This window comes from Microcebus murinus, chromosome 16 (assembly GCF_040939455.1).
Source record: "Microcebus murinus isolate Inina chromosome 16, M.murinus_Inina_mat1.0, whole genome shotgun sequence".
Lineage (NCBI taxonomy): Eukaryota > Metazoa > Chordata > Mammalia > Primates > Cheirogaleidae > Microcebus > Microcebus murinus.
In genome coordinates this window covers 57,986,986-58,012,434 of record NC_134119.1, presented here as the reverse complement: position 1 = coordinate 58,012,434, position 25,449 = coordinate 57,986,986, and the positions used below count along the sequence as shown (strand labels likewise).

General features: G+C 61.7%; 1 protein-coding gene across 1 annotated transcript in view; it reads left to right on the top strand.

The window, feature by feature from the left end:
* Positions 1 to 6,936: 6,936 nt before the first annotated feature.
* Positions 6,937 to 25,449, top strand: part of PEPD (peptidase D) — a 102,900-nt gene continuing 84,387 nt past the window's right edge. Inside the window, exons 1-4 of the mRNA XM_012775143.2 lie at positions 6,937 to 7,024; positions 17,162 to 17,345; positions 18,408 to 18,535; positions 24,686 to 24,749. Of these exons, the coding sequence (XP_012630597.2) occupies positions 7,008 to 7,024; positions 17,162 to 17,345; positions 18,408 to 18,535; positions 24,686 to 24,749 (393 nt within the window). The 5' untranslated portion in view covers positions 6,937 to 7,007. The remainder of the gene's footprint in view (positions 7,025 to 17,161; positions 17,346 to 18,407; positions 18,536 to 24,685; positions 24,750 to 25,449) is intronic.

Below are 25,449 nucleotides of genomic sequence, written 5' to 3'. Positions count from 1 at the left end.
GTGTGTTCTGGCTGGAGTGACAGTCCCTCAGTGAACTTGCTTTGAGGTCATTCAGGGTAGAGCATGTTTCCTCCAGCCCCACCCCCACCCCCTGGCCACCCAGGAGAAGGAGGAGACATGCTAGGTCCCCAGGGAACCCCCAGCAAACCCCCGGGACCCCCATGTGCTGCCAACCTCTGGGGTCTCTGGGAGGAGGGCATCGGGCAGGTGGACCTGCAGGGGGCTATTGGGGGGCAGCCTCCCCTCCCCCCTTCCCCCGATGGGGGGGCCACCCCCCCTCCCGCTTCCCTCCCCCTGGCTTTTGGGCTCAGGTGCTGGGAGCAAATCTCGGACTCCATGGAAACCACAGAGGAGGCTGGAAACTGGGAAGCAGGAGGGGCTGGGCACCCTCTTGCAAACCCTGGGGAAGGGGAGGGGGACACTTCTTTTCTCGACGAGTAAAGGCCTAAAATACCATTTTCTTTCTCACTGGCGGCCGCCCCACCAAAGTCTTGTTCCCTCTTTCTCTCCAGAGCTGAGGAAATGAGGCAGGAGGAGCTAGCAGGGAAGGGGGTTGGGGATCGGGGAGAGGCGGGGGGCTGGGGGTCAGAGTAGTGGTTGATGTGGTGGATGTGGAGGTCAGGGGTCAGGGGTCAGAGGTAGGCATTGGTGGAGTCGGGGATGAGCGTATGAGCTCTGGGGCTGGGGGGGTGGAGGTCAGAAGATGGGTCGGTAGCACGGAGAGGTAGGGTGTAGGGGGTGGGCTGGGGTGGGCAGGCAGGGGTGGGGGTGCATGCGCAGGGTCAGGGCTCCCACCAGCGGGGGATCCCCCCTCCCCTCTGGCACCAGCCCAGGGGAGCTCTGTGACCCGTATGAATGACAACCGGGCCTTTTCCTTCAAACCACAAACCAACCGGCTCCCTTCCCGGGGACAGTCTGACGTTTGACTCTGGAGCTAGGAGCTGAGTGAGGGGGGGTTGTCTGGGGGCAGCTCCCCTACATTTAAACAAGCCCCCCAGAGACCACAAAGGGGGCCCCACAGAGACGGGCTGAGGAGCATTTCTGAGACAGAGACTTTCTTTTTAAAAATCGTCTTATTTATTCTTAATGACTCAAATGCATGAATAGATTCTCCTTAAGAAGAAAAATAATCAGACCATTCTGTGAAGTTAGAGCCCCTCCAAGCTCCCCGTGAGTAGCCGGCCCCTCTCCCTGAGCCCACCGCCTGGGCTTATTTCCTTCCAGACCTTTTAAGTGCTTTTACACCCATAAACACGTGTCTGCAGAGAATTTACAGAACTGGCTTCTTGTTTTACAGGTTTTGTAAGCGAGCAGGGCATGCCCCCTCCTCCCGCTTCTCACTCACAACATGCTGTTGAGACGTCTGGGAGTTGACACCCAACAGGTGGGACATTCCTCTGAACTGGTCTCCCAGCACGTGAGTGGACGAGAATTTGCTTATCACGGAACACTCACATTGCTTCCAATTTTCCACTATCTCAAACAGCCTGCAACGAGCCTTCTGGATTCTGTCTCTTCATGCTCACGAGCAGAGTTTCTTGACGGGAGATCGCGAGCATTGCAATTATAGGTCAGAAGGCTTCGTTTTCAGTTTTCTTGGTTTTAACAGGTGTTTCCAGAGAGCCGTACAACACTTGGTCTCAGCAAACTTTTGCTCAGTGCTGGTCTTGGGGTGGGGGTGGTGGGTGCCTGGGCTCTCCGGCCAGTGGGGGGCCCCCACGGGTCCCCCGGCCCGGCCAGTGAGCTTTCCTGCCTGGGCCGTGGGTCATTTTAAGAAGGATACTCTCGGCACTTCATGTAAAGCAGTCACAGGCTGTGTCCCCCACGACCACCTGTCCTTCTGTCCAAGCCACCGCCAAGACTGGATCCCCTGTTCCTCCTCCTCTGTTTCTGCTGGAATTACTCCTGACCTCAGCCCTGCCTGCACTCCTTTGGCAGGAGCCAGCGAGTCTGGTGTTTTGTGGGGATATTGATTTGCCAAGGAAGCAGAGCTAGACAGGAGCTATGGAACCCAAACTTGGGTATCCCGTCCCCATGTCAACTGTAAACTGACATTAAAAATTACACCAAACCATGAAACAGGAAACTCACATTTATGCTGAAAGGAAAATAGCTGCATTCTAACTTTCTGATTGCAATATTCAGGGTGTGCTTATACAAGCAGAACTTTGCAAGATTTTTTTTGGGGGGTTGCTGGTACCCCAATCTGATCCATCACTGCAGGGCTTTGTATATATGTACTACTGTCTCAGAACTTGGTGAAATGCTGGGTACTCACCCTTCTCCACATATTCCCACCCCCGGCAGAAGCCAAGAGGGACACAATAGCCAGGGCGTGGGCAGGACAGTAAAGCCAGGATGCTGTGTCAGCCCCAGGCATGCCCAGGGCCAGAGGTGGGGGCCAGGGTCTGAGCAGCTGCCACATTTCCTAGTGGGCGGCCTGGTGGTGTGGCCCGGCTACCAGCCTCTGTGGCTCCCACCTGTTTTCTGAGCCCACCTCTCCTTCCACTGTGCCACCTACCATCCCTCCAAGGCATCCCTCTTCTACTCCAGGTACCCGGACCCAGGGGCTGTCTGCTACAGAAAACCCCGGTGATCTCGGAGACTCAGAGTAGGAAGAGACCACGGCCAGGCAGCCACGCAGGGGAGCGGTGGGAGAGCCATGGGGCAGGGTGGGCCGGAGCAGATGAGGGCAGGCAGGGCTGAGGTTGGGAGTAATGCCAGCAGAAACAGAGGGAGGAGAAATAGGAGATCAGTCTTGCTGGTGGCATGGACAGAAGGACAGGTGGCCGCAGGGGACAGTCTGTGGGTGCTTTCGTGCAGTGCTGAGAGCATCCTTCTTAACATGACCCCCTGAGCAGAGTCCCTAAAAGGAAGAGTTGTGAATGCCAGCAGAGACCCACTGTCCAGCCAGAGACTTGAGTGACTTGGAGCTGGGCAGGAGGACGGTCCGTCCCCCTAGCAAGTTTCTCTCCAGGTCGCAAGCTGCACAACCAAATCCCCCTACCTGGGGACTTTGCACTCATACTATTGAAATTAGAAACTTCATTCCGTTTTTATCAAGACCCTGAAATGGGGTAATAAAGTCACACCAATGAACAGCCCAGCACAGCGTGGAAAATGTAATAAAAGGTGAGAGCAATGAAAGGTGGAACTTCCAGCCACTCCGCGCCAATACGGCTGGTGAGAAATAAAAGTAATTATCACCTGCCCAACCTGGCCGGCCCGTTCCGCCAGCGAGGAAGAAAACCGTTCCAGAACTTTATTTCCTATATTGAATGTCGATAATTGAATGTATTTATAAGTCCCCCTGGAAGAAAACAGCTTGTGATTTCAAGAGGAGAAAACAGTCTTCCAAACAGTGAAAAACAATATAGTCCCCATTTTCGCACACACACAGAAAGAGCTTGTTTCCTCCAAGGTTCTTCAGGTGCTGTTGGAATGATTTGCCACTCTGAAGCCAGCGTTCCATTTCTCATCTCGAATTGCCTCGTAGGCCGGGCAAAGCACTCAGCAGGGACCACTTCATCGGAGGTGGTGGTGGGGGGGTTCCTGGGGAAGTCTCCGCAGCTCTACCCACCTCTTTCCTGCGAGCAGGTGGGCTGGGCCAGGGGAGGACCGGCAGGAAGAGTAGAGGGTGAGGCGGGTCCTCTGAGGGGCTGACAGATGGTGGCGATGGCTGGGGAGTGGCTTTAGAGGGAGGGGTTGGAAGAGCTGCAGTTGTCCCTCTGGCCCCGCACAGGGTGAAGGCTGGGACCTGCCAGCCCCAGGATGGAGAGACAACCTCCTGGTCACCATGGGCATTACGATCCTTCCTTCCCCACTTGGGGGGAGGCTGGGTTGGAATGTACCTCTCTGCCCCTTGTCACCCCCATGTCCCACCCCCTTTTATCTTTCTTTCCATTCTACTTGGTGCTGGTAGCAAAAACAGTCACTAAACCCAAATGCCATCCCATGGGGGGGTTGCACCATCTGAGCCTGGTGGCCCCACGTGGCTGGTACAACAGAGCCTTGCACTGGCTCTTCCCAGTTCTCTCCGCCAACCCTCCTGAGCTCCTGCCTGGGGGATGGGCACGGACCCACCGCTTCCCCGCTCAAGATCCCTGGTGTCCCCTGCTAGCAAGGAGGAGTAGCAGCACGCAGCCCTGCTCTGCTCTGCAGCCCTCCCAGGTGGTGGGCTGTTCAGAGACAATGCAGAGGCTCCCCTTCTTCCTCTGGCCACACCCCCACACCCCGTCCAAAGTCCTCCAGGGCAGGGGCTGGGCTCCTGGCCCTCACAGCATGGGCGGCAACTCAGTAGCTGGGGCAGAGCCAGTGTTCCCACAGAGCCTTCTTGCAGACCAGGGTCCTCGGTAACACTGGGGAAGACGGATGGGCTCATGCCACGGGTCTTCCAGGGGACACCCTGCGTGGCCCCAAGGGTGGTTCAAGGAGTCAGAGCCTGGCAGGTCGCCATGTCGGGACCTGCCAACCCCCGGGCAGCCAGCCTTGAGCAGCATCCTCAGTGTGAGGCAGGTGGGCAGAGCAGGGAAACCTGGCCAGACACAGCGTCCCAGGGACAAAGGCGTAGGCCTCCCAGGATGGAGCTTCCTGCGCAGGTCTCTGGCTGGGGGCATGGGGGGCACTTCTGCTGAGTACGATGCCCTGGTGACCCAGCTGACTGGGTACAGGCGCCGCCCAGCCACCTGTAGGGCATTAGTACTGGGAGAGTGTTTCCGCCAGCGGACTGTGACCTCGGAGGCAATGCCGCGTGAAGCCCGAGCGTGCCGCCTGGGGCGCTGTCCTGAAGCTGATTTACACACTCTCGCTGTGACTCTCTAAATCAATCTTTCTCCAATTGCCTCCTGGCTCCCAGCGGCATCCTGGGCCTGCCCTGCATGAGTAACTATGCAAGCTGCTCCCGCACCCCGGGCAGCCTCTCCTGGAGGCCCTGCTACAGGACGGGCAGGGGTGGGGGACAGCCCGCAGCGCCAGGCTCACAGAACTGCGGCAGGGCAGGCCTGGGTGGGCAGCAGCCGTGGGCAATGCCTCTACTACTGCCCACAAACCGGCGCACCCCACCCCGTTGGTGGGTGCCTTCCCCCACCACTACTACTACTACTACTTTGCGAATGTTTAGGATAATTACTGCTTTTTCATATTAATAAACAGAGCTGGCAGCTGGCTTAACTTTGACATATTTTATTGTCAAAAGAAATGGCAGAAGCAGGTGCAGTTAGCTGGGGGACAGGTTTTCCTTCCACAAAGGAGCGTGAAAAGCTCATTCTGTTCCCCCTTTGTTATTTTTTAAAAGTGTCCTTTGTTAGGGATTGGAGTGTCTTCAGCTGAAGGTGGAGCTGCCGCTTCAGAGCGTGGGTCCAAGATCTCAGGGCTCCTCTAGTGCCAGGCAGTGGGGTGTGGCCCCTCGTGCCCCTGCTCTCCTCCCTGGAAACTGGCACGAGGGTGGGGAGACGCTCTTGGGTCTTGTCTTCACGTCAGGGCCCCCCGAGAAGCGCCTGTGCGTAGAGGGAAGGGGTAGGAGGGAGGAGGCCCGCCTTTTCCAACAACTCTCCCCTGCCTTAGCAGGGTCTCAGGGTGGGAAGGGCTATCTGGATGTGCCACCTGCCTCCTGACAGCTTCGGCTTTTCTGCCTGTGCCACATTTGAGCACGAAATCCTACAGCAGCTCTGTGACACTAGAGGCCCCATGAGCTCCCTTCTGACAGACGAGGACAACAGGGACGACACTGAAATTCCCAGCAGCTGGGCCACGTGCCCTTCACCCCATCCCCACCTGCTTATGTCTGGCTCCGCTCCTGTTCAAGGGGCCCAGTCGTGACGGTGCCCCACCATCCTTGTCATAGCAAAGAAACAAGAAGCATCCCCCAACCCAAGCCCTTTGACCAGAAGCCACTTCCAGCTGGGAGACAGCCGGGGGCTGCGGTCGGGAGCCCCGTGGCCATGTGCTGGGCCCTAACTCCTGTCACCCCTTTGTGTGGCCCAGGGTCCCAGGCCCACCTTCTCCCCACAGCCCTAGACCCCCCTTCCCTGGCAGAGACAGCGTGGGTCACTCCTCAGGGGGGTGCGACCGCATGAACGTGGCCCCTGTGTGAGCTCTGGCAGGCCGTCCACCTCCCTGGGCCTCCGTGTCCCTATCTGTAAGATGGCATTAGGGACAGTCTTTGCCCTACAGGGCTGCTGGGAGATTTCTATGCACTAACGTTGGCAAAGCATTGGGGCCGGTGCCCGTAAGTGCCCGGTACCTGCTGGCATTCGGGAGGGCAGCCTCTGCTTCCTGATCTCCTCCCGCCAGTTCTCTGTAGGACTCTGGGCCCAACACCACTGCCCGGCTGGGCAGAGGGGCAAGCCCTCCGGTAGACCCTCCCTCCTGAACCCCTCTCCACTGTGCACACCCCTCCCCGGCCTCCTCCCCGGCCTCCCTCCAGGTTCTTCTCCATCGTGCAGTTAGGGAACTTGGAAGAGGTCCTACCTACTCAGCCGCCCTGATTCAAGGTCCTACTGGGGCTGGCCCTCTCTCCCCACGCTCCCTCTCCTGAGCAATGAGCATTTGGGTCCTCCAAGGGCCCCAGCCTTCTGTTCCAGCCCTTTCTCTTCTCCAGCAACAGTGGCCACCTCTGCCCACCCCGGCCTGGGTCGGTATCCCCTCCCCACGCTCCCTCTCCCCTCCCCTCCATGGTTTCTTAATTCCAGAGAGTTCTCCCCAGGGCCGGCTGGGCCTCCAGGGCCCGGGCTGAGCCAGAACCAATGGCCACCGCGGCAGATTCGCACGCCCGCGCGGGAAAGGCCCCGGATGCTGCCCCCGCCCCACCCGCACTGAGCCCCCAGGCCCTGCGTGGGTCCCAGCTCCTCCCCAGGGCTCCGCCCCTCCCTTCCCGCGGGGCCTGGCGCTGGAAGGGGCGGGGCGTGAATCCAGGCCCCGCCCCCGCCCCCGGCCCGCCCCCGGCCCGCAGGGGGACCCGGCCGGCTCAGCTGACGCCGCAGTTCACGTGATCCTCGCGCGGGGCGAACATGGCGGCGGCCGCCGGGTGAGTGCTGCTCGGTCCCCGGCTCCCTCCGGCGCGCGGAGAGCGGCCGCGGGCGATCGGCGGACAGCGGGTGACAGCCCCCAGCCGGGCCCGCCGGGGGCCGCGGGGCGCCGGCTCTCCGCTCCGGGCGGGTCAGCGCCCGCGTCCCCGCAGCTCCAGTCCTCCCGCCGGCCGGGGGGAGCCGCCTCGGCGCTCGGGCCCCACCCACGCGCGTGCGCGGCCGAGCTGGGGGATCGGGTGGACTGGCGGGTTCACTGCGGCGATGCTCAGATGGGAGGGCGGCGTTGCAGGGGCGCCGGGCATCCGGGCGCTTCCCGCAGGAGGCGGTGTTTGAGACGGGCTCGGAATCCCCTTTTCCCATGAGGGCACGTCTCACTTCCTCGAGGGTCCCGATGTCACCTTCTCAGAGAATCCCTCGCTGACCCCCTATGACACTTTCTGTGGCCCTTATTTCCAGCTGATAAACTCTGTGGAGCCTTCGTACTTGTTGATTGCCTTCTCTCGGTGTAGGATGCAAGGGCAGGGCAACTTCTCTGGTTCACCCTGGGCCTCGCTGCGCCCGTGCCTTGCTCACAGGAGCTGCTCCGGCATGTGGCTGAATGGAGGGAAGGGTGAGTGGTCCTAGTGGGAGGGAGTGTGGACAGACAGGCTCACTGAAGCGTTGGGGAGAATGTCCCAGATGAGGGAGCGTCTGAGCAAAGGTTAAGAGACAAAGGTTGAGAGTTCAGAGTGTTTTGGGGACAGAGAGTAAGGTACTTGGCAGGGCTACAGGGCGTGGTGGCTCAGGTGGCCTCTACAGACTTTGTCCTGAGGCGCTGGAAAAGTTTTAATCTGTTTTTTTTGAAAAGCTTGCTCCCCTGGGCTATGTGTGAGTTCAGTGTGGGTGGGTGGAGGGGTGGGGAGGTGGGGGGGTAGGTGTAGGCTTGGTGGTGCAGCGGGCTGGGAGAGGCAGGGGGCCGTGCCCCACGTGCCAGGTCAGGAACTGGGATCGGAATGGGGGGACTAGTGGACTGAATGCACCTCTCTTTTCGGGAGGTGGGGACAATGGCAACAGAAAGTGGGCTCTCAGTTGGCCCCCAAGGTTGGGGGAACTTAGAACATATAAATCAAACATTTAGTGGGCACCTGCTATACACCAGAATTGCAGGAGTGGCACTGGACCTACCTCAGGTGCTCATAGGCCACTGGGGCAGACAGACACATGGGACTCTTGTCACCCATCTGTCTGTGTCTGGTCTTGGTTTGTGCAGAGAAGGGGCACGGACTCTGAGCTCGGGGGAGAGCATGGGAAGCCATCACTCCCTGGATGACTTTTGTGCTAGTTTTTAAGCAATGAGATGCCCTTCAGGTAGAGAACTGTGCATGCAGAGATGGGTATTGGGGAACTCAGGGTTCCTGAGAACCTTGAGCCTAGCCTGTGACCCTCTAAAAGAGCAGAGTGAGCAGGCTGGTGCCAGCATCTATGGGTGGGACAGGTGGTCACAGTGAGTTCCAAGGAATGTGTTTGGGTTCGGGCCTCCAAGCTGGCCTGAGATCTGCTGCAGTCTTGAAGATAGAGAGGAGCCCAGCCGGGGACTGGCTGGATCCTGGAGGGAGGGCTCTTCTAGCAGAGCTGATTTTCTGGGCCACTGTGCCGGGTGGGTGAGGCCGGTAAAACAGGTTTTAGAGAGGTATGCTGTCAGAACGGCGCAAGGGGCTTCCAGAACTTGGCAGGGCCTCCTTGAGGAGAGCTGTCCCAGTCTGGTGTGGAGCTGTCCTGTGGGCACTTTGAGCCTGAAGCTGAGCCCAGCGCCTTCCTTAAAAGGGAGGAGGATTGAATGTATTTCAAGCAAATCCTGGCTTCTGACTCTACTCACAGGACAGATCAGAGTATCAGGCGTAATGAGGCATCACACCAACAAGTCATGGCCATGGGCTCCTCGGGGGTTGGATTTGGCTGCCTACAGAGCCCTACCAGCACAGGGAAGGCCCATGAAAGTTCTGGGGGACCAGGGTGTGCCCCATAGGATTTGGGGAGCAGTGGAAGCCCTAAGTTAGCATCTTAGATTCAATTAGAAGCTCAAGATGCTCCTCTGGGGAGTGTTTCATGGTTGATCCTGCCCCGCCCTGCCAGACTGGGCATGGGCTTCAGGTTGAGACAGTGTCTGCTCTGAGGTCACATCCCATACTCCATGGAGAAGGCTCCCTATCCCACGGCACTTGGTGGGGGCAGCCCTGTCTTCTCCTTGGCTCCAGCCAGACCTGTCTGTGTGTGGCTTTTTCCCACCACGTGGCTTTTTCCATTCTCCTGTTCCCTTACCTGCTGGCCCTGGAATGCCCTTCTCCTCTGACATGATTGTCCCATGCTTGCAGTCCCAGTTCAGATGGTTCCTTCTCCCAGAAGTTCCTGATCTCCCACTCAAGGCTTCCTTCTCAGAACACCAGGAAATCCTAGTTTTCCCCTCTGGGGAAAGAGACGTTTGTCCACGTCTGCCCATCCTGGTTGGGTGAGGGGCTGCTTCCTTTCATGCCTCTCCTGGCATCCTTGGAGCCCAGGGACCCCTTCAGTTTGTACCCCCAGGGCAGTCTGGACATCCCTGTGATTGGTGCTTAGTGAAATGAATGAAAAGGGGGACTTATTTTAAATTAGTCCCTCTTTCCTGGGAGACTCTCAGTGCCTGAGGACAGGAATTGTGATGAGAAGGGGGACAGAATTCTGAGAGGTAGGATGAAGAAGTATCTTTAACTGGGTGGCTCCCAGGGGCTGTTGCAGAGCCAGCAAGAAGCAGCAGGTGAGCTGCCCTGGGTGTGCCCCTCCTGGGTCATAGCTCATGCTGGAGTCAGCATTCTTCTGGAGGGAAAGTGTCTGCAGGAGTCATGTTCTGGGTCAAAAGCCCGTCCCCACCCTGATGTGAATCTTGTGCTCCTGGTGCAGAGGCCTCGGGCTGACCCTGGAGGAAGGGGGGTGGTGGGGGGAGGGGGGCTGGCCACTGAGTGCACCTTTGCCTTCGTGGCTCTTCCCAGGCCCGGTCCTGACTGCACACAGCCCTCTTGTCCCCACCTGTGCTTGGCCTCCTGGCCCTCCTCAGGAGCAAGAGAGGTGGGGTGGGAGGTGCTGAGCAGCTGCCTCCAGGCCCTCTCCACCTGTGGTGACCCAGTGGGCTGCCTGGAGGTCCTTGGCTGGCCTCCCTTGCCAGGAGCTCAGCAGCTTGGCCCCATCCACAAGTGGCTCCACGTTCTGCAGCAAGGATCTTGTCTTTGTCTGTGCCATGGACCCCACAGGCATCGGTGAAACGTAGGCACCGTTCTCAGCATAATGTTTTCAAATCCATGGAATGGAATAGATACCGAAGATTACAAGGAAAACCAATTACATGGAAATACAGTTACCAGAATGTTAAATAAATTTGTGATACAGTCGTATATGCATCTTTATTAATGCATTAATAAAAGCTAGCAGTCCTAACCGCCTTAATTGTGCAGTAGTGATGAGCAAAAGTGATATTTCGAGATACTGCAACAGCAATAATGTGATATGAAAATACCTTTGACTTTGGCTGGTGACAGATTCACATGCACTGCGAATAGCTGAGTGGTTAGTTAATAATTGAAGAAAATGTAGATTTGTATTAGAGGTTGGAGAAAATATACGTTTATCTTTTTCTCAAGTAGATGGAGCCCCTGAATTCTATGCATGAATCCCCGGGGTTGCATGGGCCTGGGTGAGTGCCCTGCAGGTGGCCATTGAGGAGAGAGGAGAGGGTGGCTCAGTATGGACATGGGGACACAGGTTGTGTGGACAGGGACATGTTGCAGGGATAGTGGCGTCACGCTCTTGCTCAGGGCTAGTCTCATTCTTGGTCACTCTGCTCTTGGTCCTGGGCCGCTTACTGGGTCTTGGTGGTTGCCTGGGGGAGGGCTGGCACTGGAGGCCAGAGCCTCGTTCGTTCCGTGGGTCTCCTCGGGCCTGGAGCTGCTGGTCCCCCAGCCCCTGCCGTTCCTCCCCAGACGTTGCCTGTGCCCTCATCTGCCTGCAGTAAGGCATGCCTTGTTTGCCCTGGGCCTTGAGGGTGACATGGCTTTTGCCTTTAAAATTCCTGGTGCCAGTTGACAAAAGCTCTAGCAGAAGCCAGTTGGGGATGTTTTATTGGTGCTGCTTTTGCTGAATTTGCAGGAAGAAGTCATCCACGTTGGCTCTGGGCCTGACAGCCTCTCCGGGGGTTTGGTTTATGCCGTTAGAAATCAAAGGGCATGTCTCTATAAACCTTGGTTGTGGGGCTGTCCTGCAGTCATAAATGACTGTAGCAAGTTGCCCTGCCTGGTGGCTCCGGCTGAACTGCCCTCCTCATGCTCGGAGCCCAGGGCAGAGTGGGTTCTGTCTGGCAGAGCCCCAGGGATGAGTAAGAATTGTGGTAGAATTTCTTCCCAGGTGCAGCTAGGAGCGGGTGGCTTATCAGGTTTTCTGTCTTGATCCGAGCAGTCTGGGTGCCCTGAGAGAGTTAGACCTCTCTGAAGGTTCTTGACAAGAGGAGGCCCAGCCCTTCTGAGAGCCTTACGGGGGGGGGGGGGTGGCGTCAGGTGGTGGGGAGGGCAGCCAGGCAGAGGGATTGGGGAGCAGGGGCCGATGCGGGCAGGGCTGGGTGCTGCAGGGCAGTGGCCCTGCATGGGCGTTTTCAGCGAGTTCTGCTGTTGGGTGGCTGGCCCAGGCCCCCTGTAGCAGAGCCTGGCTGTCATTGCTGCCGTGCTGCTGGGGAGACCACACAGACGAGTCTCACCCCATGCCCCCCCATGCAGGGAAAGGGTGGGGGAGGCCGTGGGGGCACCCCGTGCATGGGTGCTGTGGTTGCACTTTCAGTTCCTGATGGCGTGGCCAGCTGGGACACAGTCGTGTTTACAAGCTGTCACTGAGTTCCCTCTGCCTTTTTATCCTTGTCGCTGAGCAAGGCAGAAAAGCGTCCCTGACTCCGAGGACGCCCTGGCTGCTGGTGACCACCCGGCCCGCCGTCCACCCTTCCGGCACGTGTCTGCGGGGAGGGGAGCTCGCCGTGTCAGCACGTGTGGGGTGTTTCCGGTCCCCTCCACCCTTCCCGGCCAGGCAGGGGCCTGGGCTCTGCTTCCTGCCCTGCGGGGCTGATGTGGCACCTTCTGGCCTGCACAGCTGTGCGGTGGCCCGTGTGTCCGCTGTGACAGGCGTCCATCCAGCAGATATTTGCTGAGCGCTGGCTGCGTCTCAAGCAGGGTGCTAGGGACAGCAGTGACCAGCGAGGATCCAGAGCTCTGTCTCACGGAGTTTACACTTGGTGCGGCGACTGCAAACACTAACAAGCACCTGCCACACTTAGCTTAGAGGGGGCTAAAGGTTGTTTCACTTGGGGACAGGGCCCCCAGCCAAGAGTTCACTCAAGCGGCCGCTGAATATAGTTTAACACAGGGACGATTTGTGACCTGTGGGCAGGTTAAGGGGACCTGGGAAAGATGAGGAGGGGAGCCAGGCAAAACCCAACCAGGGGCCGGGTGAGGTGGCTCACGCCTGTAATCCTAGCACTCTGGGAGGCTGAGGCGGGAGGATCACTTGAGGTCAGGAGTTTGAAACCAGCCTGAGCAAGAGCGAGACCCTGTCTCTACTAAAAATAGAAAGAAATTAGCTGGCCAACTAAAAATATATAGAAAAAATGAGCCGGGCATGGTGGCGCATGCCTGTAGTCCCAGCTACTCGGGAGGCTGAGGCAGGAGGATCGCTTGAGCCCAGGAGTTTGAGGTTGCTGTGAGCTAGGTTGACACGACAGCACTCACTCTAGCCTGGGCAACAGATTGATACTCTTGTCTCAAAAAACAAAACAAAACAAAACAAAACAAAACCCAGCCAGGGCTGTGCTGTGAAACAGGGCCCTGGGCGGGGGGTTGGGATGGCCATTTAGTTCCATGGCCTGCCGGGGAGGGAGCGGGGGAGTGGATTCTCTGTCCCCTCTCCTCCTGCCCTCTGCTCTCTTGCACCTCCTGTTGCCTAAGCCCACCTGGAGGCCAGAGGAGGCAGGGTTCCCACCGTGCCTTGGAGGTCGGAGGAGGTCGGGCAGACCAGCCCTGGGCGAGGAGCAGGGTGGGTGGAGCCGGAGGGCAAGCGGGGGAAACCCACGGCCAGTGCTAATGGGTGGACGGGGGTGGGGGGGTGGGGGGGGGAGTCGCAAGTCCAAAGAGGGGAACAAGGAAAGACCATCCTGCGTGGGTGGCATTGGAGCCAGGGTGTGCAGGAGGTATGTCCCCGGTGTGACACCTGTGTCCCCAGTGTGAGGAGCCCATTGAGAGGTGAGTGGGAGGAACCCCAGGGGTCTTTACCCCCAGGCAGAGCCCCAGCTCTGGGCTGTCCCTGCCCCCCTGGACCTCCACGCCCACCTGTCTGCCTGGCTGGAGAGCACGGGGCGGCAGAGGGGTGGGGGGGCTTCCCTCCTGCACAGCCTGGCCCCACCCTCTCTCCACACTTGCGTCCAGTTGCTTGCCGGACCACCCTTGCTGTCTCTGTTTGTTCGTTCATTCATCCATCCATCCATTCATTCATTCCCCGCACTGTGGAGCGTACACTTTACCTGGAGGGGCCACAGGAGGGTGAGTGAGAGCGATGAGCGCTCTAGAGAGCGGTAAGGGAGCCGGGCGTGAGGCCTGGGTGGGGTGACTGGGGAAGCTGCCCTCGGCGGGGGCACTTCTGCAGAGGCTAGACGAGGTAAGCCCGTGGGCCCTGTGGATGGCACCTGCCAGAGGCGCAATCCCTGCAGGGCACGCAACGGGTGGAGGTCGGAATGCTCTGGGGAGTTCTGGGGAGGTTGGAATGCTCTGGGTGTTTAGGGGAGAGTGAGGTGCCCTGTGCTGCACCCGAGGAGGGCACAGGGGTGACGTGGGCCGGGACCCCTGGTCGCCGTGAGAGGGAGGGTTGAGCAGGCGCCTGCTGGGACCGTTGCGTTTCCAGTTGAGAGTTGCCTGCAGATGTCCAGGCAGACGTGGGGATGCCCACGCCGGGAGGTGGCCCTGGGGGTGGGGAAGTGCGTCAGTGGAGGTGGCACGAGACAGGAGAGAGAGATGGCCTGGGCAGTGTCAGGACAGCGGGGCTTTTCCATGCAGGAGAGCCGGGGAGGGGCAGGGTTTGGGTCTGAGTGGTGCCCACTGCGTCTGAGAGAGGGTCTGGTGGCCAGTGGGATCTGTGACTTGGAGGGGGATGTCACGGGCCTGTGGTGCAGCTGGTACTGAAAGCAGGGGGACGGGGCGGGCTCAGCTGTGCTGATGGAGGGAGCCCGGCTCGGGGAGAGGTCCCAGGACCCAGCTGAGCTGGGGCTCCAGCAGGGAGGTCAAGCTAGGCATGAGGAGGCTAGCTGCAGGGGACTGGGGGAGCTGGCTGCAGGGGACTGGGGGACTAGCTGCAGGGGACTGGGGGAGCTGGCTGCAGGGGACTGGGGGAGCTGGCTGCAGGGGACTGGGGGAGCTGGCTGCAGGGGACTGGGGGAGCTGGCTGCAGGGGACTGGGGGAGCTGGCTGCAGGGGACTGGGGGGCTAGCTGCAGGGGACTGGGGGAGCTGGCTGCAGGGGACTGGGGGAGCTGGCTGCAGGGGACTGGGGGAGCTGGCTGCAGGGGACTGGGGGACTAGCTGCAGGGGACTGGGGGAGCTGGCTGCAGGGGACTGGGGGAGCTGGCTGCAGGGGACTGGGGGAGCTGGCTGCAGGGGACTGGGGGAGCTGGCTGCAGGGGACTGGGGGGCTAGCTGCAGGGGACTGGGGGAGCTGGCTGCAGGGGACTGGGGGAGCTGGCTGCAGGGGACTGGGGGGCTAGCTGCAGGGGACTGGGGGAGCTGGCTGCAGGGGACTGGGGGAGCTGGCTGCAGGGGACTGGGGGGCTGGCTGCAGGGGACTGGGGGAGCTGGCTGCAGGGGACTGGGGGAGCTGGCTGCAGGGGACTGGGGGAGCTGGCTGCAGGGGCCTGGGGGTGCTGGCTGCAGGGGACTGGGGGTGCTGGCTGCAGGGGGACTGGGGGAGCTGGCTGCAGGGGACTGGGGGAGCTGGCTGCAGGGGCCTGGGGGGGCTGGCTGCAGGGGACTGGGGGTGCTGGTTGCAGGGGGACTGGGGGAGCTGGCTACAGGGGCCTGGGGGAGCTGGCTGCAGGGGACTGGGGGAGCTGGCTACAGGGGCCTGGGGGAGCTGGCTGCAGGGGACTGGGGGAGCTGGCTGCAGGGGACTAGGGGAGCTGGCTACAGGGGACTGGGGGAGCTGGCTGCAGGGAGACTGGGGAGCTGGCTGCAGGGGACTGGGGGAGCTGGCTGCAGGGGACTGGGGGAGCTGGCTGCAGGGGACTGGGGGAGCTGGCTGCAGGGGACTGGGGGAGCTGGCTGCAGGGGACTGGGGGTGCTGGTTGCAGGGGGACTGGGGGAGCTGGCTACAGGGGCCTGGGGGAGCTGGCTGCAGGGGACTGGGGGAGCTGGCTGCAGGGGCCTGGGGGGCTGGCTGCAGGGGCCTGGGGGAGCTGGCTGCAGGGGACTAGGGGAGCTGGCTGCAGGGGACTGGGGGAGCTGGCTGCAGGGGCCTGGGGGAGCTGGCTGCAGGGGACTAGGGGAGCTGGCTGCAGGGGACTGGGGGAGCTGGCTGCAGGGAGACTGGGGAGCTGGCTGCAGGGGACTGGGGGAGCTGGCTGCAGGGGACTAGGGGAGCTGGCTACAGGGGACTGGGGGAGTTGGCTGCAGGGAGACTAGGGGGCTGGCTTCAGGGGACTGGGGGGGCTGGCTGCAGGGAGACTGGGGGAGCTGGCTGCAGGGAGACTGGGGAGCTGGCTGCAGGGGGACTGGGGGAGCTGGCTGCAGGGAGACTGGGGGAGCTGGCTGCAGGGGACTGGGGGAGCTGGCTGCAGGGGACTGGGGGGCTGGCTGCAGGGGACTGGGGGAGCTGGCTGCAGGGGACTGGGGGAACTGGCTGCAGGGGACTGGGGGGGCTGGCTGCAGGGGACTGGGGGGGCTGGCTGCAGGGGACTGGGGGGCTAGCTGCAGGGGACTGGGGGGCTAGCTGCAGGGGACTGGGGAGCTGGCTGCAGGGGACTGGGGGGGTTGGCTGCAGGAGACTGGGGGGGCTGGCTGCAGGGGACTGGGGGGCTGGCTGCAGGGGAGCTGGCGCTGGGCTGGTCTTCAGCAGACGGAGGAGCCCCCAGTGTCCCAGGCACTGAGCAGCTTGGCAGGGACTGGGAAGCCACTGCATATTCAGGAGCATGGGTCATTGTGGGCTGGTGGGGTGGGGTGGGGTGTAGACTGAGGAGAGCATGGGTGGGGCAGTGGGGCTGGCAGGGTCGGGTGACTCTTTAGAGGACATTTACTGCAAAAGGGACAGAGAAATAGACTCCCGAGGGCATGGGGGTTGGGGCAGCGTTTTTCTCTTGTTCTTTTAAAGACGTGTGGGGCACTGCGTGTCCAGGTGCGGAGAATGATCCTGCGGAGGGGAAATTGATGCTGAACAGGTGTGGGGTGGGCGGGCCCCACGGGTAGAGGCAAGGCCTCAGGTGGGAGCAGCTTGGGAAGGGCCCAGGGGCCCGTGGGGCTTCGGGGCGTGGGTGCTGGAAGGGGAGCTTGTGCTCAGTGAGCCGGGAAGCCCGAGAGTCCCCCTGCCCTGCAGGAGCAGGCAGCAGCTTTGTCCCTTGCCGGCCCCCCTGCCTGCCTCGGCCGAGGGCTGCTGCCCGCAGGTGCGTCTCCACACGGGTCCCTTTTGGTCACGCGGCAGGTACTCCCTAGACTTGGCTCAGGGTGCCCTGCCTGGGCAGGGGACACCTGAGTCGGGCTGTGGGGAGGGTGGCAGGTGCAGGTGCACTGCACAGGCGGGAGCCGTGTTCCTCACTGGCCAGCTCCTTGGGGCGGGAGTTGAGCACATTCCCTCCGGGACCTCACCTGCCCGCCAGCGACCCAGACCCAGCCGTCCCTTCGCCCCACCTGTGGGCCAGGTGCTCAGGGACAGCAGGGGCATGTGTGGCAGACAAGCCCCTGTGGTCCCCAGGAGCCCCAGGGCAGGCCGCGTCGGGGTCACAGGCAGGTTGAGCCTGGGCTGAAGGGGATCCCCCAGCAGGCTTGGTCAGCCCTCCAGTGGAGGACACGCCCAGAGGTGTGACACAGGCCCGCGTGGCCGTGTGTGCTCGTGTCTTTGCAGACCCGCATTCTGGCTGGGGAACGAAACCCTGAAGGTGCCGCTGGCGCTGTTTGCCCTGAACCGGCAGCGGCTGGTGGAGCGGCTGCGGAAGAACCCTGCGGTGCAGGCCGGCTCCGTGGTGGTCCTGCAGGGCGGGGAGGAAGCCCAGCGCTACTGCACGGACACCGACATCCTCTTCCGCCAGGTGAGCCGCCCTCGGCCCCCACTCCTCGGTGTGCACCGGGCCTCCTGCAGGTTGGCATTGGAGACCCACCTTCCGACGACAAGTCTAGTGTCCTTTCCTCTCCCCACCATGCCCAGAGCTGGGGCCTGACCACAGGGGGGGACTCCAGAACCTCCCTGCGGGCAGACGGGGCCTGGGGGTGTGGCCGTCCGGGGTCTAGGTCAGTGGGGAGACGGGAACGCGGGGGGGGGGGGGGGGGAGCTGGTCACAGACGGCTGCCCTGCGCCAAGAAGGGCTGCAGAGCGTTTTGACCCAAAGCACCTCCTGCCTGCAGGGTCCCTGCGTCCCCCGCCCCACGGCAGGCCTGCAGTCCCTGGCTGCAGGAGACGAGGGGGTCTAAATTTACGTCTCTCCTGACCGGTCTTGCTGCTTCTTGAGGTTTAAATATTCTGTGGTTTAAAAACCGATTTCCTAAATCCGGCTGCTGGCTCCCGTGCTGGTGTTATGCACGGCTAATTTTAGCAGGGATCCTCCTCCACTCCGTACCTTCGTGACGTTATTTTAGCTCCGTGTTTATCGCTAAACACCAAAGCCATCGGCTGCCCGGGGGTGGGAGAGGGAAGTCAGAGACGTCCCACGTGGCGGAATCCATTTCGGCACTGCGGACATCCGGCCTGGGCGTCGGAACTGGGGGGGGGGTGTCCTCGGGTGGCGGAGAGGCGGGGGCAGGGCCGAGTTGGGTCCCAGGGCGCCCTATCGGGGGAGCTGGGGTGTGGCCAGCGAGGTGGGGACGCAGGTGGGCTGGGGCACCTGTGTGAAACCCGCATCACCAGAGAGAACTCAGAGCACCCAGGCTGCGTCCCGCCAGACCATGGGGGGGAGGGGGAAGGGGAGAAGGGAGAGGGTGGCCTCAATGGGAGTGGGGAGCAGGTGCTGAGGGGAAGGGGCCGTGTGGGGCCGGGGTCAGTTTCCAGGAGAAGGCGGCCCAAGCTGGGGCTCTCCGGGTGCCAGGGAGTGCAGGTGCTCGGTCTGCTCCCTGCCCCACGTCCCCCTGGGTGACGAGGGCCCTCGTTCCCACCGCAGGAGTCCTTCTTCCACTGGGCGTTCGGTGTCACCGAGCCAGGCTTCTACGGCGTCATCAGCGTGGACACCGGGAAGTCGACCTTGTTCATGCCCAGGCTTCCTGCCAGCCACGCCACGTGGATGGGAAAGTAAGGAGCAGTCGGGGCCAGTCTCTGGCTTCTCACGGGCTGGGCGGGGTGGCTCGTGGGTGACCAGGAGGGGAGGAGTGGCAGGGGTGTGGGGGTGGGGTGGCCCCAGCCCCTCTGTGCCAGCACCCCGCACCCCGGCCCGGGGAGGGCGACAGAGCCGGAGCGACAGACCGGTGGGCCTTGTTTGGAGGTGTGGCTTGTGCATCTGCAAATTCCGGGTTCCAGGCTTTGTTAAAATGCCGGCGGCTTTGGCCCCAGTGGGCCCTCGCTCCCCTCGTGGCATCGGTGGGTGTGGCGTGGGCCTGCACGTGCCTGAGTGCGGTGGGTTCGGTTCCGGTTGGAGAGGCCCCGTGGTGATGTGCGGGGTGTTATTTGACGCCTGTCTCTGCACACAGGTGTGGCTCTCTGCCAGCTCTGTGTGGCGGGGCGGGGGCCCTCCCCCCACTCTGTGGCACCTGCTGCTCTAGGGGTCCCCCCGGGAGCCGTCCCCTCCTGCTCAGAGGCGCCGAGGCAGAGCCATACTTAACCAGGGAGGATTGTGGTGATCAGAGCATCCCGAGACATGCTCGTGCCTCCCAGCGTGTCGTTTCTGCTGGGAGAGTAATTATTCCGGCTAATGTGTAAATTGCAGCCTTTGCCACCTGGTGCCCCAGAACGCGCGTTACCTGGTGAGATGGCAGGTCTGCGGCTGGTGTGAGTGACAGGCACCTGCTGCAGGGACCGGGCTCTCCTCAGAGGCCCGGGGTCATGGCAGGGCCTCCCTGGACTTGCTCTGCTGCAGGTGCCAGCCCTCCCCGCCCCCGGCCCTTCCGTGCAAACCCCGCACCTCCTCTGTCGGCCCCGGCGTGTGCCACTTCTGCTGTCTGGGCCAGCTAGAGGTTCAGGTCCACCAACTGCTGACGGTTCTGCTCCCAGGCCGCTTGGCAGGATCCCAGCTTGGCCCTGGGCCCTCAGCCTTGCCCTGAGACTTTGGCTCTGAGCAGAGCTGGCAGCAGAGGGGAGGAGGAAGGCTCTTTCTCCTGGGGGGGCGGATTCCTGGCTGGGTGCTCGGGAGGAAGGGTGGAGAATGGGCGCCCCCGATCCAGCTAGCCTTGGGGTGCGTGGCTGGGCTGCCACCGGGAGGCCCTCACTTGGGTCCATCTTCCCATCCTGTTGTGATCTCTGCTGTCGACCTTTCTCCCGTTCTTGGCTGCACCTTATTGTGGAAGAGGGAACAGCCACGTGGTGGTGGAACTTCTATCAGCCACGTCTTGTTGGAACTTCTATCAGGGCCGAGCTTTCTTGCCAGCTCAGCACGGCCTAGCGGCAGAGGTCGTGGGGCTTGAGAGTGGGTCTGTGACTGTCGGGCTGGGATTCCTTTCCTGGGGGGCGCAGCGGCGATGCTGCTTGCAGGGCACCCCCAGCCTGCGGGTGCCGTGGTGCTCCCTGTGGGGACGGTCACATCTGTGACTCTGACACGAGGCCGTGACGATGCCAGGAGGTGGATTGTGATGTCCAGACGTGGCCACGGCAGTGTTTCTGGCCGTGCGCCGCAGCAGGTGGAATCTGTTTCCTCCTGCTCGACCCCGGCAGGACCTCATGACCTCCTGCGTGCGCAGAGCGGCAGTGTGGCCGTGTGACTTCTCAGGCCAGGCTGGAGAGCGACCGCAGCTTCCGCCTGCTTCTCTCGGGGACGGCCGCTTGTTTGGGGCCGGGCCTGGGGAGCGGCCAGATCTGACGGCGAGTGGCTGCGCCCACACACTCGTGGAATCGATAGGGCGCCAGGAGCGGGGCTGCTGGGATTACCTGGCCTTTGCAGTCAAAACTCACCAGACGGGACCGTCTCGCCTTCAGCTCCTCGGCTTGCTTTCGAGCCTCTGTCTGATGGCTTTTGAAAATCCATCTGGCAGATGCTGCGATCCAGGGTCGCCCAGGGAAACGGCACCCCGCCCGTCCTGTCCACAGCCTTGCAGACTCGGGGGTGCCGGCCTGTGCCTTGCCCCAGGCCCTGTTTGGGACAGGAGGGTGGTGGCTTCTGATTCAGTGTAATTTGGAGTCTTTGCTTTAATTTGGAGTCACGCCTTTTGATGTGAGAGTGTTTCCCGTCCTTTCCTAGTGGAACGAGGCCCAGCCGACGGCAGGCCTTGGCTGGGGCGGGTCTGGGGTCCCCCGAGGAGGCAGAAGTCGCCCCTGTGAGAGAGCGCCCCAAACAGCCTCAGAGCCCACGGAGGTGGGCCCAGCGGGGTCCCTCCCAGAACCTGTGCCGCCCCGCTGCGTTCTGGCCCATCCCTGGCAGAACTCGGGGCGGGAGGGGAGACCAGTGCAGTGCCTGGCTCTGCAGGGAGGCGGGCTCGTGCAGGGGCCGCATGGGCCTCGGGCTGCCCGGGGGAGTGGAGGGAGCGGGTTTCTCCAGGGACCTGCCCGCTGCTCCTCCTGGTATCAGTCCCCGTGTGGTGCATGTGGGGTGTGTGTGATGCACGTGGGGTTGGAGGGACAGGTGTGTGTTTGTGTGTGATGTGTATTTGGGGTGTATGTAATCTGTGTATGTATGTGGGTGTGATTGTGTGGTATGTGGGTGTGATTGTGTGTGTGACTTTGTATATGGGTGTGATTGTGTGTGTGATTGTGTGTGTGACTTTGTATATGGGTGTGATTGTGTGTGTGTGACTTTGTATATGGGTGTGATTGTGTGTGTGATTGTGTGGGTGTGATTATATGTGTATGTGGGTGTGATTGTGTGACTTTGTATATGGGTGTGATTGTGTCTGTGTGGGTGTGATGTGTGTGTATGTGGGTGTGAATGTGTATGATTGTGTGTGGGTGTGATGTGTGTGTGAGGGTGTGATGTGTGTGTATGTGGGTGTGATTGTGTGACTGTATATGGGTGTGATTGTGTGTGTGGGTGTGATATGTGTGTATGTGGGTGTGATTGTGTGTGGGTGTGATGTGTGTGTATGTGGGTGTGACTGTGTATGTGGGTGTGATGTGTGTGTATGTGGGTGTGATTGTGTGTGATTGTGTGTGGGTGTGATGTGATTGTGGGTGTGGTGGGTGTGATGTGTGTGATTATGGGTATGATTGTGTATGTGGGTGTGATTGTGCATGTATGAGTGTGATTGTGTGTGGGTGTAATGTGGGTGTGATTGTGTGTGTGTGTGATTGTGTGTGTGTGTATGTGGGTATGATGTGGTGTGTGTGTGGGTGTGATGTGTGTGGGTGTGTGTGGGTGTGATGTGATGTGTGTGTGGTTTTTCACGGCCCGCCCACCCCGTGCACAGCCGCAGTGTGGTGAGGACCGAGGTCTCCTCAGCCCCTCTCAGGCCCACCGGCCCCCTCTTTGACCAGGGCGGTGGGGCCCTCTTTGAGTTCCTTCGGCGCCGACCTGGGGCAGTTTGGGGGCGTCCAGGCCTGGCCGGCGTTTGCCGGAGTCCACAGCGGCCCGTCCCCGTCCCCGTCCAGGCGGCGCCCTCCCCTCTGCGGCCTGTCCCGGGAGACACCACCCTGGGCGGGGCGGGGTCTCTGGGATCAGACGCCTGCGCCCCTTTGGAGAGAGCTGTTTGTCTCTCTGATGACCTAACAAAACCTGGAAACGGTCGCCGGCTTCCTCCGCGGCGCCAGTGGTGCGCAGAGTGCGAGGCCAGCTCTGCAGGGAGCACGTGGAGACGCCACTTCCTGTCCCGTCAGCCCCGCTGAGTGGCCGCCCAGCCTTCGGTGGCTGGTTTGACGTGGCCGTCTGGCACGCATATCCCTTAGGGTAACATTTAAATGATTTTTACTATAATTAGCCCCGACACGTGGAAAATAAAGCACCACCCAAACTTAATTATCTCTGCCCTTTAAAAAAGAATGAACTGCGCAGAGCCAGAAAAGATGCTTGCAGATGCTTCGAGTTTTATCCGCCAAATGGTTCTTCCTGTTGGGAGCCAGGCCCGCGGCTGGGAGGCGATTTTTGGCAGAAAGGGCAGGAACGTGTTTCCCGGTGGCTTCCCTCTGCCAGGCAGTCGGGGTGAGCCGGGAGGTTTCGGGGTCCCCCGTGGGAGTGGCGGTGAGAAGAAGGTCAGGTGGCCACACTAGCGGCCGAGGTGCCCTCCTGCAGGGAGGCCTGGACGCTGGCCTCGAAAGCGGGCCCTTCGTGCTTCCCCGGCTGCTGGAAGTTTGCTTTCCGTGCCTGTCACCACTGGAGATGACGACATGGCTCGGGCCAGAGGCAGGGTTGGGGACTGGCTGCGGACGCAGGGCCTTGCCGTGGAGTTGGGCGGTCAGAGTGGGTGCGATGATGCCAGCAACTCATTTTGCGGGTGGCCCTGCCGCTTGCTTTTCTGGCGTGTGCTTTTGTGCCCCCCCCCCCCCCCGGGGTCACCTTGGTGCTGAGCGCGTGGCCGCTGGGTAGCGAAGGGCCTGCAGGCGCCCTTGGGCTGGCTGTGCAGCACGCGAGCCCTGCGTCTGGGGACTCCGCAGGCCGGGCAGGTGCTTGTCATCGACTCCTGCCCCGTGGCAGCCTGAGGCCGTGCTGATGGAGGCGTCAGACCTCGGCCGTTTAACTTTTGAGTCCTGCCTCAAACCTGGAAGCCGATGGGAGTGAATTGTGCAAATTTAATCAACGGCAGGAGCTGGATACTCGGTGATCCTTTCAGAGACTCGGAAAGGGAAAAATTCAGAGGACATTCCGGTAGCATGTGGCTGTGAGGTCCCTGCTGCTGGTCCTGCAGCCCTCCTGTCTGTCCCTGTCCTGGGATCCGTGCTTCCTGGTTTGGGTGGAGGGCAAGTGGCGGTGAGCTCAGAGCGTGGAGTGGGGTTCTGTTTCCTGGGCAGCGATGCTGGTCGCTGATGTCTCAGAGGCCCAGAGTGGCGCCCAGGGTGCCAGCGCAGGAGCTGGCTTCCCAAGGGCGTGGTCTCCGGGTCCCAGTGTTCTCTCCTTCTCCTGTTTCCTCTGGGGGTCCCCAGGCACGTTGTCCTCAGCATCCCCCATGCCCCCCCCCCCCGTCTCGGCTCACCCCGAACACCACCTGCTGTTCCTGGTCCGGGGCCCGTCTGGGATCCAGCACCCGGGGGCTGAATGCCCCGAGGTCTCAGGCAGGGCGGGGTGGTCCCTGGGACCACGCGGTGCTCAGGTGTGGGACGGCGTGTGCGTGCCTGTCACCGGATGTGGCTCTGGTGCTCTCCCCATGTCGTCCGTGTTCCCCGTCACGTGTGCTCTGTCACCAGCAGTGACACTGACTCGTCTCCAAGAGCTGGGCTGGCAGCTCACTGCACCCAGAGCACAGGTCGCTGTGACCCAAGGGCCCCTGCGAGGGCGGCAAGGGCTGCCCGGCCTCGTCCACTCTGTCTTGTCCCCGGCCCATTTTCAGGGGTGACGACTAAGCTCGAATTCTTCTCATCACATGGACTCATGCTGGTGCTGACTTCTTTAAAATGTTCATGGTGGTTTTTTGGTTTTTTTTGGAGACAGTCTCAAGAGGGTTGCCCAGGCTAGAGTGAGTGCCGTGGTGTCAGCCTAGCTCACAGCAACCTCAGACTCCTGGGCTCAAGCGATCCTCCTGCCTCAGCCTCCCGAGTAGCTGGGACTACAGACATGCGCCACCATGCCCGGCTAATTTTATATATATATATTTTTAGTTGGCCAATTAATTTCTTTCTATTTATAGTAGAGACAGGGTCTCGCTCTTGCTCAGGCTGGTTTCAAACTCCTGACCTCGAGCGATCCTCCCGCCTCGGCCTCCCAGAGTGCTGGGATGACAGATGTGAGCCACCGCGCCTGGCCAGTGTTCATGTAACTCCTTCAAAGGGGCCCCATGCTGGTCTGGAGGGCACCAGAGGCAGCTTGTTTCCCGCCCCAGGGGGTAGGGAGCGCTGGCCGGCCACCCCACGCGCTCCGGCTGTGCCGGCGAGTGACCTCGGGTCGTCTGCGGCGCTCGCAGGAGCTGGAGGTCCTGGGTCCCAGAGGAACAGGGCCAGCTTGGGGCGGGGGTGCCGAGGGGGGCAGGTCTGGTTCAGGGGTCACTCTGCGGCCCCGTGCCCTTTGCCCTCCAGGTCTGTGTTGGGCAGACCTGCCAGGAGCCGGGTGCTGGCCGTGATGGGGTCGGGCCCCGGGCGTCGCGGCCTGGGCTTGGCGGGTGGGAGGTGGCTGTGCCGCTGCCCGGGGCTGACTCGCTCCCTGTGCTTCCCTCCGAGGATCCACTCCCAGGAGCACTTCCGGCAGAAGTACGCCGTGGACGACGTCCAGTACAGCGACGAGGTGAGTGCCCGCCCGCCCCTCGCAGCAGCTCCAGAAGCCCTCCGGCCACCGCTGCGTCCCCTCCCGTCCCCTCCCACCAGGACGCCACTGACCCGCCTGGAAAGAGCAGGCAGAAAACGGACCCCGCAGCCGTCTGCGAGGAAGCCGTTTCTGTGCTGGGCGGTGCCCGCGGCTCAGCGGGAAGCGCCTAGTGGCTCGGGTTGTGGCTCTGACGGGCACCGGCGAGGACGTCCCTGGGAGGCGTCCTGCCCACAGTGGCGCTGCGTCACACCACGCCCTTGCCGAGGCCCTTCTGTGTTGGGAGGCCCCTGGGTGGCCGCAGGTGCTGCCCTGCCACCAGAGCCCTTGGCTGCGGAAGGCTGTGGGGTGGAGCCGGACGTCGCTTGGCGCCAGTCCACGTCCCGGCGTGGCGTCTCCGGTGGGTGTGGCGTGGCCTGCGTGAGTGCGTGTGAGCGACTGTCCTCTCGGGGCCTTTGAGTCTGTCTGAGTCCAGGCGGAAGGGGTTGCCCCCAATGTCCTCCGCTGACGGGGCCGGGCAGAGGTAGAGGGGGGGAGGGCACAGTGAGGAGCCCCGTGGTCTGAGTGACAGGTGGCCGAGGCGCCTGGCACGGCAGCTGCTGCCTGGCCCGCAGGGGGCCTCTCTGCTCCTTCCCTGGGCACCGTCACAGCCCCGTGGTCTGTGCAGGTCCGAGACCCTGAG